This window comes from Panthera tigris, chromosome B4 (genome assembly GCF_018350195.1).
Source record: "Panthera tigris isolate Pti1 chromosome B4, P.tigris_Pti1_mat1.1, whole genome shotgun sequence".
Taxonomy (NCBI): domain Eukaryota; kingdom Metazoa; phylum Chordata; class Mammalia; order Carnivora; family Felidae; genus Panthera; species Panthera tigris.
In genome coordinates, this window is record NC_056666.1 from 94125296 (window position 1) to 94142664 (window position 17369).

Sequence of the window (17369 nt, forward strand, 5' to 3'; positions counted from 1 at the left end):
GGAGGGCGGCGGGTCACGCCCCCCGCCCCGCCGACTGCGGGTCCGCGCGCCCGCCCCGGCCCGGGAACGTGTGGCCCGGTCTCCCCGGGGCGCACCCAGCGCACGCCCCTCGCCCGGGGACCTCCTCCCCACCAGCCTGGCCGGGCTGCGCGTTTTCCCGGAGCGCCGGCCGCCTGGCCGCTGGCTCGCTCTCCCTGCTGGCTGACCAATCCCCGTTCGGAGTTCAAGATTCCCGCCGCTCCACTCGCACTACGCCCTCGCTCCCTGTTTTCCGTTTCTGTTTTTAACTTTCACTCGGGTGAAGCTCGATCGATCCTCAGCTTTCATCTCAGACGTCCCTCCAAGGGGGATTTAAAGAGGATCTCAAGCGCCCGCCGCCGCCCCCCACCGCGGTGCTCGCCCGCCCCTCGCCCACGGGAGACGCCCCCGCGGCGGGCGGGGCGGGAAGGCCCCGGTCGGCGGCGGGTGGGGCCGGGCGGAGCCGCCTCCCGCTCCGGGGAGCCTCGGGGCTCGGCCCAGCCCAGCCGCGCCTGCCCTCGGGGCAGCTGCCCGGAGAGCCGGCGGGGCGGCGGCCAGCAGGCGATGGAGACGGGGAGACACCCGGCGAGAGGAGGCGGGGTGGGGGAGGCGGGGAGAGCGCGGGGGCGGAGGCTGGCAGGGGGCGCTGGAGGCAGGAGCCGCCCGTGCGCTCCTCGCGCCCGAGGGTGCAGGAGGCTCTGAAGCAGCGGTCGCACCGCGAGCCTCCGGGGCCCGGCTGGCGGCGGGGCTGGGGGGGGTGGGGCGGGGGGCGCTGCCGCCGCCGGGGGCGTCGCCGGCCTCGGCCCCTTTGTTCTCGCGCGCTCCCCCTCGCCGCCCACTCCCCTGCTGTCGCGCGGCGGCGGCGGCGGCGGCTCCTCCCGCCCGAGGCAGTCGGGCTGGGCGCCGGGGGCGGGAGGGGGCGGGGGGAGCGCGCCAGCCGCCGGGAGTGGGGGGCGATGGCGAAGCTCCGGGTGGCTTACGAGTACACGGAAGCCGAGGACAAGAGCATCCGGCTCGGCTTGTTTCTCATCATCTCTGGCGTCGTGTCGCTCTTTATCTTCGGCTTCTGCTGGCTCAGTCCCGCGCTGCAGGATCTGCAAGCCACGGCGGCCAACTGCACGGTCCTGTCGGTGCAGCAGATCGGCGAGGTCTTTGAGTGCACCTTCACCTGTGGCGCCGACTGCAGGGGCACCTCGCAGTACCCCTGCGTCCAGGTCTACGTGAACAACTCCGAGTCCAACTCCAGGGCGCTGCTGCACAGCGACGAGCACCAGCTCCTGACCAACCCCAAGGTAAGGACGCCCCGCGAGCGATGCCTGGCTCCTGCGGAGGTCTTGAAGCTTGGGGGAGCCTCGGTGTCAGACGCCGCGCGGGGCGGGCTTGGAGTGTCTTTTTGCTCGCGTCCCTAGGAGGCGACGGGGCGTTGGACCCGCAGTGAGCACAGCCGGGAGTCCCGGGGCCCGGGGTTCGTGTGCGGCGACCGGTAATGCCCTGAGGCTTTCTTTACACATCTCTCTTGTCTCGTCTCAGATTTTGAGACCTTGGCCCAGCTCAGTCCGGCGCCTACAGGTCGGACTTTGGAGACGTGCAAGGAGCGGAAAGTTACTTTTCCTCCTGTTAAAGCCAGTGGGTAGCAGGGATCCACCTACTCCGGCGCTCGGTCAAGGTCTGAGCTCCTACGGGCCGCGTCCAGCACTGGCTTTGGGAGCTCGAGATCTTTGGGCCCCTTGGAAGATGTTAGAGGGTTCCTTGCCCTTTAACTCTAAACAGACGTTTTTAACTTGGGCGGCAAAGATGAGGGTCAACAGACGACGTGGAAATCACATGCGAAATTCCGAACAAGTCTGTTTCCGGGGTTTACAGAGAGCTCCTGGTTTTCACGAAACAGATTCTCAAAAGGGTCGGGAGGAAGCCTAGTGACTCTGTGTGTCTAGGGACGATCGGGAGCCATCTGGAGAACGGTAAAACTTACTGAAAATAGAAAACCCTTCGTGATATGTACCGAATATTCCTTCCCTGGCAACTTTCTCTCAAGCAATAAAGAAAAAACCTGGTTAGGACTCGAGGGATGGATAGCCGAGAGAGGGAGACTCAGAAAACTGTTCCCAGTGGAGAGAAAAAACTTATAAAAAGCAGTGTCCTCAGTCTGTGAACTAATTGAGCTTTGTAGTGCGCCTGGTTCTGCAAGAAGGATTTTCTTTCTTATCTTCTCTTGGTCCGTTTTTACCTTGCTTGTCGCTTAACTATCGAGTGAAAGTGTCTTTCTTCTTTAACGTTACTGTCATTTTCCCTCTTGGTGAGGGCTCTGCTAGAAATTCCAGCAGAAAAACAAAAGGGAATGAGTCTTGTGTACACAGGAAAACTTTCTGTTAAATGTGACAAGATATATTAATCCAAAAGGGAAAAAATATATATATATTAGCATTTGAAGAGTACTTAAAACAAACGTTACCATTTCTCTGCAGTAAAACTCAGGGTCTTGTTTCCTTAAACAAACAGTAAATTCTTGAATTGGGGAAATTAAAAAAAAAGGAATTCCTTTACAAAATGACTTCTCTTTAAAAAAGATGCTCCTGCTGACAAACATGTATTCATTTACCTTAAAAATGAAGATAACATATAAGAAGTGAATATAAATAAATATAAAAGTACAGATTTAGATAAGGTATAATCAGTGTCCTGAAGAAGCACACTCTGGAAAACAAATATAAGTTAATCTGCTTAAAGCTCAGTAACTTCAAAAGAAACCTTAGGGTTTTAGAAACATCACTTTTTTTTTTTTCTTCAGGATTAAACCATTAATATAAAAGAAGGTGCCAAGCAGTAATAGTGATTTAGAAATTATATGGTAGTTCACCATTTAGGAGGCATTGCTATAATTGGTGAAACACTGCTAATTAGTTTAAGATAGTGGTTCAGGCACTAATAATAAAGTATATACACATATACCAATAAATGGCTAATATCTGATCAAGACATTGAGAAGTTAGAATTTACTGCAAAAAGCCTGCTTGTAATTTCCAGGCAATTTTGAAGGATCTGGCAGAAAAAGTAAATTGGGATCATTAGGACATAGATTTTTAAATCACTTGGAAGCAGTCATAATGCTTTATGTAATACTACAATTTTATCTCTCTCTCTCTCTCTCTCTCTCTCTCTCTCTCTCTCTGTTGCAAATAATCTATTTTCTTCCAGTGCCAGTTCAGATTCCAGCAACAATTGTTTTGAAGAAGTGTCTGAACAAAATGACATTTTATAAAGTATTCAAGAAATGACAGAACTGGGGAAAGATATTTATGTCACACACACACACACACACACACACACACACACACACACACACACAAATGATGAGCAACAGCCCAGTGAATTTAGTCAAGGTTTCCTTAGCCAGACCAGTACACATCTTTATCCAAATTATGATTACATTATGGCATTTATAGAACATAAGTTTGTTCTTTTGCAGTCACCTTTCTACTTTTGGACAATTAAAGTACAATTCTTGTAAGCGATTAGTGATGGAAAAATTCAACATAACTGATATTGTGCCAGAACCCGGTACCTAAGCAGAATGTGTCCACAGTGCCCTTAGAAGTAGGCAGGCCCCTTTGCCCATTCCTGACGCCTCTTGGGTGCCTAGGTCTTTTCTTTGCCTTGCATCACCTAATTATCGAAGGCCTGGGTTCCCCACCCATTCCCTCTGTAGAATGTCTGGATTCCCTTCAGTGCCAAGGATCCTAATCACCTTCAACCTTCTCTTCTTCAGGACCCACTCCCCACAAGAAACCATTTTTAGGAAATAACTTCTTAGAAAGAAAAAGAACAAGGACTTTCCCCCACCCCTCCCTTGAGTTTGCTGCATTAATTATAGTAAAAGGCAGGGAAAGGGAAAGAATATTGCACATGTATAACTTCTTTAGCCAAAGACTACCAAAGAAGATAGTATGAACACATGTGACCTTTGACTAGTCCTGTCTAAGATATCTTTAAGTGTTCTTCAGCTTATTTATGGTTTGAATCATATCCATATTGTCAAGGGTAATCACTCTATCCGGTCATATAATATAGTATTCAAGTCTACTTGTTACACATAGGGCAATGACCTGCTCTGTGATTTAACCATAGTGAAATCTAAATGTGGGATACGCTCCCTCTGGGTGCTATTCCCATCACTGCATTGTTTCTGAGGGGCTAGCAGTTGTGTGTGCTAAGAGCTTTGGTTCTTAACCTTGGCTGCACATTAGAATCACTGGGGGAGGGGCTCCAGGGTAGCTCAGTCCCTTAAGCATTGGACTCTTGATTTAAGCTCAGGTCATGATCTGACAGTCTCGAGATCAAGCCCCGCATTGGGTTCTGCGCTGGGCATGTAACCTGCTTAAGATTCTCTGTCTCTCCCTCAGCCCCAGCCCTGCTCGTGCGCTCTCTCTCTCTCTCTCTCTCTCTCTCTCTCTCTTTCTCAAAAAAAAAAAAAATCACTAGGGAAACTTTACAAAGACATTCTTATGCTTGGGTCCCACCCTTAGAGATTTGGACTTGGTCTTGGAAGAGTCCTGAGAGTTGGTATTTTTTAAAAAGTTCTGGAAGTGACTCTAATGTGTAGACAGAGTCAAAAATTACTGGATTAGAAAACATACTCATCTGTTGTGCAAGAAAAGTAAAATAAGAACATAAAGGATCCATTGTGATTAATACTTGTGTTTTTAGGTTAAAAGATGTTACTGATCCTACTGAATATAGGGAACTGGCATAAAAGGACAGACTCAAGGAAATTCTGAAGGAAAAGAAGAGGATCATTTAACATTAGTGTTGAAATGGTCATTTAAAATTGGTTTAGCTTAAATGAACTTAATGCAGTTCCAGACATTTGCTCTCACATCAATATATACATCGGGTGGCAGAGAAAAGATGAATTTTTAAAACTGTCTCTTGTTTGTGCAATAAGAGAGTGAGTGATTAGAAGCTATGTGTTTTATTTTTGTTTTAAGGTTTGTTGTTGTTGTTGTTGTTGTTCTCTGGTCTGAAAAACCTAGACACAAAGGGAAAAAGTCTATTCCTAAGAATAGTACTGTGAAAGTGAGAGAAATTCACTGAAGACAAGAAAAACTTTAGACTTTTGAGTGTATCCTCTGAAACTGAATGTCCCTAACTGTGTTCCTTGTAGTTTACGGTTCCCTTGGTATCCTTCACAACCACACTGGTATGTCCCAAAGCCCCGTCCCCGGGCCCCCCAGTCACACATCCTGTGTAGACAGTGTGGTCTCCTGGGGTTGATTTCTGAACTGCATCCTAGAAATAAATGTTCAGTATGATACACTTTGTGCTCTAGGGAGGTCCATCACATCAAAACTAAGTAATCAAAGGCTAAACTGGATTGTGACGATTTCTCTACAATCTTTATTTCTCTATGATAAGGATGGCTTGCTGTGGTTTTTTCCTCTGGTGATTATATTAAATAACTTGGCAAGTACGTAAAATCCAATTCCTCCAATACTTGCTTAGCCTCTGTGATCAAAGGATGGAGCAAGAAACAGGAGTATGTCTTAGCATCTTATGATCAAAGGACTGGGCAGGAAATAAGGACATACAGGGGCGCCTGAGTGGCTCAGTTGGTTAAGCGTCCAACTCTTGGTTTCACCTCACGTTGTAATCTTATGATTTGAGAGCTTGAGCCCCATATCAGGCTCTGTGCTTGGGATTCTCTTTGTCCTCTCTTACTGCCCTACTCCAATGCTTGCACACACACACTCACCTCTCTCTCTCAAAAATAAATAAACTAAAAAAAAAAAAAGAAGAAACAAGGACATACAAAGATAAGTTTATTCATTTAACAAATACTTGTTAAATGCCTTCTCTGTGCAATGCATGCTTCCAGGTTCTGAGACTAGAATAGAGATCAAAATAAAGTCTGAAGTTTATGTTTTGGTAGATGCTGACAGACAAGAAATAGACTTATAATGTAATGTCATGTAATGGTAAAGGTGTAAAGAAAATTCAGGCAGCATAAGGGTACAGACTGGTGGAAGAAATGAAGGGCTGCCCTTTTGCACACAGTGGTTAAGTGACATTTGTACAGAGACCAAAGAACATGAGGGGGTGAATAGAGGCATAGAGGACAGAAAAGAGTCAATCATATAGCTGTCTTGAGAAAGAGTGTTTCACAGGCTGAGGGCACAGTAAGTGCAGAGGCCCTGGGGCAAGTGGCTGCCAGGCTAATGTGAGGAACAGTAAGGATGACAGTAAGGCCGGACTACAGTGAGCAAGACGTGAAACAGTGGGAGGTGAGGTTAGACCTTACAGAACACTGTAAGACCTTTGGATTCTATTCTGTGTATGATGGTCAGCTGTCTGACATTAAGCAGGACTGAGATATAATCAGACTTAAACTTCTAAAAAATGTAGATGATCCTTCTGGATGCTGGATTGAGAATAGAATTTTTGTGTATTTGTGTGTGTACATGCATATGCACATGCTCACTTGTGCAAGGTAAGAGATGCAGGGGCAGGATTGAAAACAAGGAGTCTAGTAGGGCAGGCAAATGGTGATGGTGACTTAGATCAGGGGTGAGCATTGGTGAAGTTCACTGATGGACTGGTCAAAGATGACTCAGCAGTTTGTGGTAAGCCCAACTGGGTGAAGGGAGGTGATTTTACTAGATGGGAAAACTAGAGAAGAGTAGTTTGGGAGGAGTGTGAATGGAAAACAAGGGTTTAGTCTTAGATATGTCTAACAGACATACAAGTGAGGATGCATCCATACGTTTCTGCCCTCAAAGAGTTCATTCTCCGGCAGAGGAAATAACACAAATAACTATCAAAGGAAGTGTAATGTAAGTTCTACAGGAAAGTACAAACACTAGAGAGGAAAGATTAGGAGAAAAGCTTCATGGGAAACGAAACATTTGCTATGAAAATTTGAGAATGAATAGGATTTTCATCTTGGGAGAAAAAGTAGGGAGGAATGAAGAGAACATCAAGGAAGAGAAAATGCCAGAAGCAAAGCTGGGTGAGTGCAGGCTATGTTGGGGAATCATCAGATAGACCATGTGGTTGGAACACAGTTACAAAGAACAGAGTCTTAGGGCTAAGGTGGGAGAGTAAACTGGGATCAATAATGTGGAATTGGGTTTGGTGACATTGGGAAACCATGATAGGAAGAAGAATGCTCCCCACCAAGATGTCCACATCTTTTTTTTTTTAATATTTTTTTTTAATGTTTATTTATATTTGAGGGGGACAGAGGGTGAGTGAGGAAGGAGCAGAGAGAGAGGGAGACACAGATATGAAGCAGGTTCCAGGCTCTGAGCTGTCAGCACAGAGCCCAACCTGGGACTCAAACTCATGAACCCATGAGATCATGACCTGAGCTGAAGTCAAATGCTAAACCAACTGAGCCACCCAGGTGCCCCCAAGATGTCCACATCTTAATCCCCAGAATCTGTGAGTATCTTATGTTACCTGGTAAGGGGGAATTAAAGCTCCAGATGGAATTATGGTAGTTTATCAGTTGACATTAAAATATGGAGATTATTCTGGTGGGCCTAGGGTAATCACAAGCCTCCTTTAATGTGAAAGAGGTGGTCAGAGTGATGTAATATGAGAAAGACTCAACCAGGAATTGCTAACTTTGAGTACAGAAGTGGAGCCAAGGAATGTAGGCAGCCTTCTTTTCCAAGGAAGTGGGGAAAGGCAAGAAAACAGATTATCCCTTAGAGAATCTAGAAGAGAATACAGCCCCAGTTTGGTGAGACCCATTTGAGAATTCTGACCACTAGAATTTTAAGATAATAAATTTGTGTTGTTTAAGCCATTAAGTTTGTGTTACAACAACAGAAATCTAACACAGAAGCCAAGGAAAGTTTTTGAGTAGGTGAGTAATCACGATTCAGTATTTTGGGGTGCTTGGGTGGCTCAGTTGGTTGAACATCTGACTCTTGATTTTGGCTCAGGTCATGATCTCAAGCCTTGCATCGGGCTCCATGCTGAGCACTGTGAATTTGCTAGAAATTCACATTCTCAAGTCTCATCTTAGGCCCACTGAATCATAAACTCCACCCCAGTTTCTGACTTAGTAGTTCTATGTTGAAGTTCAAGAATTTGTAAAGAATGTATAAATAGGTGGGGAAGATGAAATAATATAAAGCAAACAGTCCAAAAGAAGGCAAGGAGAAGGAGAAAAAGAAATGTAGACAAGTAGAACACCAACAAAAAAAATAATAAGATAGATTTAAATGCCAATTTATAAGTAATTATATTAAATGTAAGTGGATTAACTTCCATTTAAAAGACAGAGATTGTAGACTGGAAAAAAACAAACAAACCCAAATATATGCTGTTTTCAAGAGTCACACATAGAATATAAGGACACAGAAAGGTTGAAAGTTAAAAGATGGGAAAATATACATACAAACATCAACCAAAACAGGAAAAGAAAAACTGGAGTATCTGTATTATATGAAATATAGTAGGCTTTGAGGCAAAAATTTGTTACTAGATAAAAAGGAGGGACACTTTGTAATTATAAAAAAATCCAATGTAATATAGCAATTCTATATTGGGATATACCTAAAAATACAGCCTCAAAATACATTAAAAAAATAAAACACCTCAATGGAGAAATACACAAGTCTATCATGAGAGTGAGAGATTTTAACACACCTCTGTGACTAATAAACAATCAGACAAAAGTAATATTGACACCTATATGATAGATTTAAATAACATGTTTAATGACTGACAACTGACATATAGAATAGTATATTAAGTTGTAGCAAGGTGTACAGTATTTTAAGTGATCGTGTAATATTTACAAAAACGTCATATTCAGGGTCATAAAATAAACCTTGACAAATTTTAAAAGTGAAATGGTAAAGAGTGTATCCTTAGAGAAATTAAATTAGCAATTATTAAATTTTACTGAAAAACATAGAAGATGTGGAAAACTCTTCAGGGAAAGAATGAGTCAATTAGCTGTACATGAAAAAGACAATCTGACACATACTTCACACTCATAAAATCCAGTTCCAAATGGAAGAAAAACTAAATATGAAAAGAAAAGTATAAAACTTTCAGGAGGAAGCTTGGGAAAATATCTTTATGACAGAGGCTTAAATATTTTCTTAAATGAGACTAAACAAATAAGAGGAAAGAGTGACACATTTGAGCACATTAAAATAACAATTTCTATGTGACTAAAATTATTGTAAACTAAGCAGAAGTAAAGCTAAATATTAGTGCAAGATAATGGAAAAACAGTAATAAACAAAAATGAAAATGTCTACAAATCATTAAGACAATGGTGTATGATATAATGGGAAAATGAGCAAAAGATATGTACAAGCAATTCATAAAAGAAACTCAAAGATCAATAAATGTGAAAAGATGCTCAATTCCACTAATCTCAGGGAAATTCAGAAGGCAACAATAACAGGACACCATTTCACACCCATCATTTTGGAAAAACTTAATATGCTTCATATGACCAAATGTTGGTGAGGATTGAAGAAAATGGTAAGTTTTACCCATTGCTAGGAAATTGGTTCAACCATTTAGGGAAATAATCAAACATATTAAGTGTAACTGAAGCTGTGCATATCTGAAAACCTGACAATTTCACTTCAGGGTATCTACTCTAAAGAACTCTAACACATATCCAAGGAAATGTATATATGGGGTATTTCATTGCAGAATTGTGTGTAGGTAGTGAAATGTAGAAACAACCTAATAGAATTAGGATATTGGATGGGATGCTTTAACAGGAACCTAATCACAGTGACCTAAACAAAGTAAGTACTAGTTTCTTTTCTTTTCTTTTCTTTTCTTTTCTTTTTTTCTGTTGTAAATGTCTGAGCCTGTACATAATCCATGGGGCTGTGCCAGACTTTGGATGTGGAAGGTCATCCAAAGACCCAGGTTCCTACTGTCTTGTTGCTGTACAATCTCTTAGGATGCTTTTACTAACTTGATCATGTCTGTCTTTTAGGCAGTAGGAAAGGGGAAAAAGAGAAAATAGTTGGAAAGCAGCTTTCTTTTTTTTTAATGGCATGTAATTCACATAAAATGATATTTGCCCTTTCAACAGGTACAGTTTTTAGTATATTCACAAAACTGTGCAATCATTATCATTATCTTATTTTAGAATATTTTCATCACTCCCAAAAGGAATCCCGTACACATTAGTACTCATTCCCCTTTCTCCTAACTTGGTCATGGTATTTAATCCTTTTTTTATATGTTCCTAGATTTATTTGGTTTACTAGCATTTAGTCGAGGATTTTTGCATCTGTATTTATCAGGTGTATTGGTCTGTAGTTTTCTTGTGATGTCTTTGTCTGACTTTGGTATCATGGTAATAGAATTAGTTGGGAAGTGTTCCCTCTTCTATTGTTTGAAAGAGTTTGTGATTATATACCATGATCAAGTGGGATTTATTCCAGGAATGCAGGTTGGTCCAACATGCTAAAATCAACCAATGTAATTAATACATCATATTAATAGACTAAAGGATGGAAATCACATGATTATTACAGTATACGCAGAAAAAACATTTAACAAAATCCTCTCATGATTAAAAAAAAAAAAATCAAACTAGGAATAGCCGAGAACTTCCTCAACTTGATAAAGGGCTACTACGAATAGCTAATAAATGGTGAAAGACTGAAAGCTTTTCCCCTAAGATCAGAAATAAGACAAGGATGTCTGCTCTTGCCACCCCTGTTTGATGTTGGAAGTTCTATCTAGGATGGTTAGGTAAGGAAAAAATGTAAAAAGACAGCCAGATTGGAAAGGAAGACATAAAACTATTTACAAATCATGTGATCTTGTATAAAGAAACTCCTAAAGAATCCACCAAAAACAAAACAAACAAAAAACCCATCTGTCAGACATAATAAATTCAGCAAGGTTACAGAATACAAGATCAATATACAAAAATCAATTGTATTTTTATACACTAACAATGAACAATCTAAAAATGAAATTAAGAACACAATTCTATTTACAATATTATAAAAATGATAAATTACTTAGGAATGTATTTCACAAAAGAGTATTTCTAACAAAAGAGCAAAAGACTTGTACCTTGAAAGCTATAAAACACTATCAAGAGAAATTAAAGAAGACCTAAATAAATGGAAAGATATCTTTTGTTTGTGGATTGGAAGACTTAATATTGTAAAGATGGCAACACTTCCCAAATTCATCTACAGATTGATTATAATCCCTATCAAAAATTCAACTGGATTTTTGTTTGCAGAAATTGACCAACTGATCCTAAAGTTCATATGGAAATTTAAGGGATTCAGGGTAGCCAAAATGATCTTAAAAAAAAAAAGAGAGAGACTAATGGTGGAAGACTCATACTTTCCAATTTTAAAACTTACTAGAAATCTACAATAATCAAGACATATGGTATTGGCATAAGGATAGACATACCAATCTATGGAGTAGAATTGAAAATCCAGAAGTAAATGAGTACATTTAAGAGTAATTGATTTTTGGAAATTGTGTCAAGAGCATTCAACAAGGAAAGAACAGCCTTTTCAACCAATGGCACTGGAACAACTGTATGCATGCAAAAGAATGAAGTTGGACTCCTACCTCACACCATTTATAAAAACTAACTTAAAATGGATCAGAAACCTAAATGTAAGAGCTAAAACTGTAAAGCTCTTAGAGGAAAATGTAAATCTTTATGACTTTGAATTAGGCAATTTTTTAAATAGGACATGAATAACACAAGCAACCAAAGGAAAAATTGATAATTGGACTCAAACACAATTAAACACTTGAGTTTCAGAGGACAACATCAAAAAGGTAAAAAGACAAGCACAGAATGAGAGAAAATATTTGCCCATCACATATCTGATAAAGATTGAATATCCAGAATGTATAAAGAATTTTTATAACTCAACAATAACAATTAAAAAGGCAGATAACTAGGGGTGCCTGGATGGTTCAGTTGGTTAAGCATCCAACTTCAGCTCAGGTCATGATCTCGCAGTTCGTGGGTTCGAGCCCCATGTCAGGCTCTGTGCTGACAGCTCAGAGCCTGGAGCCTGCTTTGGATTCTGTGTCTCCCTCTCTCTCCTCCTCCCCCACTCTTGCTCTATCTCTCTCTGTCTCTCAAACATAAATAAACGTTTAAAAAAATTTTTTTAAAAGTGGGGGCAGATAACCCAATTGAAAGATAGGCAAGAGGTGTGAGTAGATATTTTTCTAAAGAAGTATACAGATGACCAATAAACACATAAAAATATATTCAGATGTGTACAGGGTGTCTTCTTGGGGTGATGAAAGCATTCTAAAACTTTAAAATTCTAAAAGTGATTGCACACTTCTGTGACTCTACTAAAAACCACTGAATTATACATTTTATTCTTTTAAGTTTTTTTGAGTTATACATTTTAGATGGGTGAATTGACTGGTATGTGAATTATATTTCAATAAAGCTGTTACCAGAAAAGAATGTTAAAAGGAGATTTGCTTTGCAAATTTTGGCATTTCAAGTAACTCATAAAGGGGCGTCTTCAATAAATGATGTCAAAGCTTCCCTATTATTTAGAAAAATATATATTTAAAAATACTAATTTTCCAAATAAATTTTCTAGAGAACCCTGGCTAACACACAAGGCAAGCATGAGCAGGCAGTTCAGTGAAGAATTACAATTTAGTTGTAATTAGTGTAATCTCACTAATCTTACAAAGAAACTCCCAATTGCAAATGCTTCCAGTTCAATTGTATGAAAACAGATAACGTTAATCCTATTTTAAACTCTGCCAAAGCACACAGAAACAAGGAAAACTTCTGAAATTTTTAAAATAATTTTAGGATTACATTGAAACAAACACCTATGGGAGTGCCTGGGTGACTCGGTTGAGCGACTGACTGCAGCTCAGGTCATGATCTCATGCTTCATGAGTTCGAGCCTCTTGCATCAGGCTCTTCGCTGACAGCTGACAGTGTGGAGCCTGCTTGGGATTCTCTCTCTCCCTGTCTCTCTCTCTCTCTCTCTCTCTCTCTCTCTCTGCCCCTCCCTGCTTGCGCTTTCTCTCTTTCTCAGAATAGATGAATAAACTTAAAAAAAAAAAACTCCTATGATAACATACATGTACAGATGGAAATTATGGGACAGCTTTGCTTAAGAATATTTATGTAAAAAAAAAAAAAGAATATTTATGTAAAATCCTAAGTGAGATAACAGTGGTAATGAGTTTGTCATTGATGTGGGTCTAATTGCATAAATTTTCACAGATTGCGCTCTTAAAAGTTACATATGGCTATATAGCAAACATACCACAAATTAGGTCAAAAGAGACAAAACGAGGAAGGAAATTGGCAATGTGTGATGAAGATTGATTTTCTTCCATGTAAAGACTCTTAGAAAATAACCAAAATGGGCAGAGATCATGGATAGTCAGTTTGCAGAAAATAAATACAAATAGTTTTAAAAATATGGAAAAATCATTACCTCTATTTAAAAATGCAAATTCACACAAGAAGTCCCATATTTCACCTATCAGAATGTTTAATTGTACCAGATTATTTTTTATTTTTTAAAGGACATGGGAATAGGTACTCTCATAAACTGCTAGCAGAAATGCAGATGGCACAATCTCTTTGCAACACTATAGCCGTAAGTGTTCTTTGTTTTTGTTTTTTTAATTAAAAAAAAAATTTTTTTTACATTTATTTATTTTTGAGAGACAGAGTGAGTCAAAGTGAGAGTGGGGGAGAGGCAGAGAGAGAGGGAAACACAGGGTTGGAAGCAGGCTCCAGGCTCTGAGCTGTCAGCACAGAGCCCGACGTGGGGCTTGAACCCACAGACTGTGAAATCATGACCTGAGCCGAAGTCAAGCGCTCAACGGACTGAGCCACCCAGAAGCCCCTGTTTTTGTTTTTGTTTTTTTAATTTTTAAATGTTTATTCCTGAGAGAGAGAGCGAGGGAGGGGCAGGGTGGAAGGAGACACCGAATCCAAGGCTGGCTCCAGGCTCTGAGCTGTCAGTACAGAGCCCAAAGTGGGGCTCTAACTCATGAACTGTGAGATCATGACTTGAAGTCAGACACTTAACCGACTGAGCCACCCAGGCGCCCCTGTAGTCATAAGTTTTGAATGTAGACACACTTTGATTTTTCCTGTTCTCATGTATGTGTAGATGCCTGTAAAAGGAAGTTTGTTGCTTTTTTGGAATTGCAAAAGACTGGAAACACCTTTAATTAATAATTCTTGCATATCCATGTAGTAAAATTCAAAAAAGAATGAGATAGATCTCTATATGCAGATATGGCAGCACCAAGATATATTGTTAAATGAAAGACAAAGGGCAAAACAGAGAAGAGTGTGCTCACATTTATGTTAAAATAAAATGTAGGAAATATCAGAAGAATGTACAACTGTTAAGCATGTTTGTCTGGGGGTCAGGATCAAAGTCAGAGAAAGACATTTCAGCTTGTACCCTTTCCCAGTATTTGCATTTTTACCTTGTGTATCTATTATGCTTTTTTAAAATTAAATCTTAATCAAAATAGCAGTATGACCTTGGAAATTACTTAACATGTCTGCCTCAGTTTTTTCATCTTTAAAATGAAGACTATAATAGTACCTATCTCATCAAGTTATCAGGATTAAGTAAGTTAATATGTGTGAAACATCTAGAATAGTGCTTCACACATGGTAAGCCTTTGATGAATATTTGCTATTATTATTATGAACATAGGCTTAAAAATCAAATTGTGCTATAACTTTATTAGTAGGGGGTATTTCTTTATTGAGATTCCTTTGTCTCGATTCCTTTTGCAATGCAGACACAACTAAATATTTTTAGTTTATTTTTTCTCTAATATTTATCTCCATGTTTCCCAATAGTAGGCTCTGATGTGTATATTTTAGATACTATTGACCCTATGATGGAATGTGAGGATTTAGCTTTCTTACACCATCCCATCCCACCCTAGTTTTCTGCCCTTCATTCTTTAAATACGGTTCTATCCTAATTTTTGGCTACATTAATATTGGGCATTAACATATTTTAACTATGTAAATTATTGCTCATTTCTATAACTGTTTATTTTCCTTGAGCTGATAATCCTCGTCTCATAATTTCTTACTTTCCTATGACCCTTTCTCTTAATTTTCCCAAAGAATTGTAAAGCCACTTTTGTACACCGTTTTTCATATGGTTATTCAGAATAGGTGACCATTTAGTTACACGTTTTTCTTTTTAAAGAAATTTCCTGGGATACCATTCTGGATTCCTTCAGCCTGCTACTGCCCCAAATTGAACTGGTTATGCCTTAGGCCTGCTGTGTTTCTCCCATGTTGAGTACTCTGTTTCCTTGACCCAGTGTGGTCCTCTTTTCTTGGTTTATACTGTTGTTTTGGTGGATACGTCCTCAAGCAGCTTCCTGAGAAGGGATGCATGGGAAATACAACTTCTAGATTTCATGTTTTGATCAGAGTTCTGTTTCTGATGATTTAAACACAGTCTCATTCCTTTAATCAAAACGCAGTTTGTGATTTATTTGGCAGTGTGCATAAATCAGTGTAGGTCTGTACCTTCAACTTCATTTCTTATGAGAGAAACAATCGGAAGTTCTCCTCAGAGTTATGCTCCCTGAGGCCAGATTTCTTCATCTACCCAAACTGGTCAAAGGCTTTAAATACCCACCAGCACACTGCAGAGTACTCCTGGGGGTACGTATATCCCAGTAGTAGAAAAACAGGCCTCGTAAGCAACTGTTTATTAGGACAGGTTGGGAAAGGTGATAGTATAAAAAAGAGAAGGTGCATTGGGAGTGTGAGCCATTTGCTTATGAAACTTGTTTCCCAGCACTACCTGCTTCAGCCCTGTAAACTCCACCGTTATGTTTCAGTGGGTCAAAAAGCCCAGTGTCCAGTGGATAGCATGGTAATGATGTTCCGTGTTCAGGCATCCAGATCCTACTGGCACTCAGCAGTAAGTCAGTGGTCTCTTAGAAGGAAATATTCTCCAAAGAAAGCATAGGTTTGCTTTATGTTATCAGGGCTCTTGGTGGGCTCCATGTACCCGCCAATCTGGCAGAGACCTCAGAGACTGTTGGAGGCCCTGGGCCAAAGAGGTGAATTGACAGGGCTTTCTGTAGCCTGGAGCAGCTGGAGTGGGTTCTCCTGCCCTGGCTGCCACGGAAAGCTGGTGGTATTGGGGGTTACTCAGTAAAGGGGTCAGAGTAGTGATCTCAAAAGTGGATATATATGTGTCCACCAAAATATAAGGAAGTCCACCAAACATTGTGACTCTTATTTTTAAGGGGTGAAAGATGCAGCAGTTTGTCGTTTACCTTGGAAGGGGTATCCAGAAATTCCCTAGACCACTAGCCTCCCGGAAGCATAGCTGAGGTGGCAGGTCCCGAACTTCCCAATCACTGGCACATCTGTTCTCTACCAAGGAATCTAGGGCACCATGTTCTCCCTGCTTCCAGGTCCAGTCATCAGCCTGATATCATCAATGTATACTGTTCTGTTATGTTCTACTGCAGAGCATAAGAACCAAAGAAAGTTGAGGTAGTGCTGAGTAGGACAATCTTGAATAAGTCTGGAAAGTCTACACCATCTCGACCAGGTAAGTGTAGCGGTCTCTGGTGCTCTTTGTCCACAAGAATGGAGAAAATAGCATTTGCCAGATCAGTCGCCAGAGGATAGGTTCCAGTGGTAAGTTTATTTGCTGTAGTAAATAGACTATATCTGAAATGACAGCTGAAATTGGGGCCACCACTGATTCATTTAGCAGTACAGCCATTCTCCAAGACTCATCCGCCTTCTTCAGGAGCCAAATAGGCAAGTTAAATAGGGACTTGGTAGGAATCCTCTCTCCCGTGATCTCTGTGACTTCCTAGAGTGACAGTCTTGGCTTATCAGTTTACTATTTGGAGAAAGAACAGGTAGTTTTAGAGTTCTGTCTATGAGTAAGGGGGTTAAGGGAGGAATTTAGGACTAGAGTTAAGTATGTGTATTATATCTATACCTTTGGGATCTGTAGGAATAACCATAAGAGAATTCATGGACTCACTGGGCCCATTGTGATACCTGGGCCAAAACTCCCTTTTCTCTCTTTTTTTTTTTCTATTTGTCCATTTTTATTTTTATTTTTTTTATTATATGAAATGTATTGTCAAATTAGTTTCCATACAACACCCAGTGCTCATCCTCCCTTTTCTCTTGATGCTATGAGCCCCCATTGGGAGCACAGTCAGACTAGGGCCCTCAGGCATTAAGGTTAGCACAGAGCTAGTCCTATAACACTCTAAATGTCTGCCCCTTCTAGACAAGCCAAAAACAAAACATTGAACTAGAGAGGACAAACGATGGTTGCCAGGTG

At 40.9% G+C, this 17369-nt stretch overlaps 1 protein-coding gene across 1 annotated transcript in view; it reads left to right on the forward strand.

Moving 5' to 3' along the window:
* Positions 1–912: 912 nt before the first annotated feature.
* The window catches only part of KCNMB4 (potassium calcium-activated channel subfamily M regulatory beta subunit 4), a 61195-nt gene continuing 44738 nt past the window's right edge, over positions 913–17369 (forward strand). Inside the window, exon 1 of the mRNA XM_007082265.3 lies at positions 913–1310. Within this exon, the coding sequence (XP_007082327.2) occupies positions 975–1310 (336 nt within the window). The 5' untranslated portion in view covers positions 913–974. The remainder of the gene's footprint in view (positions 1311–17369) is intronic.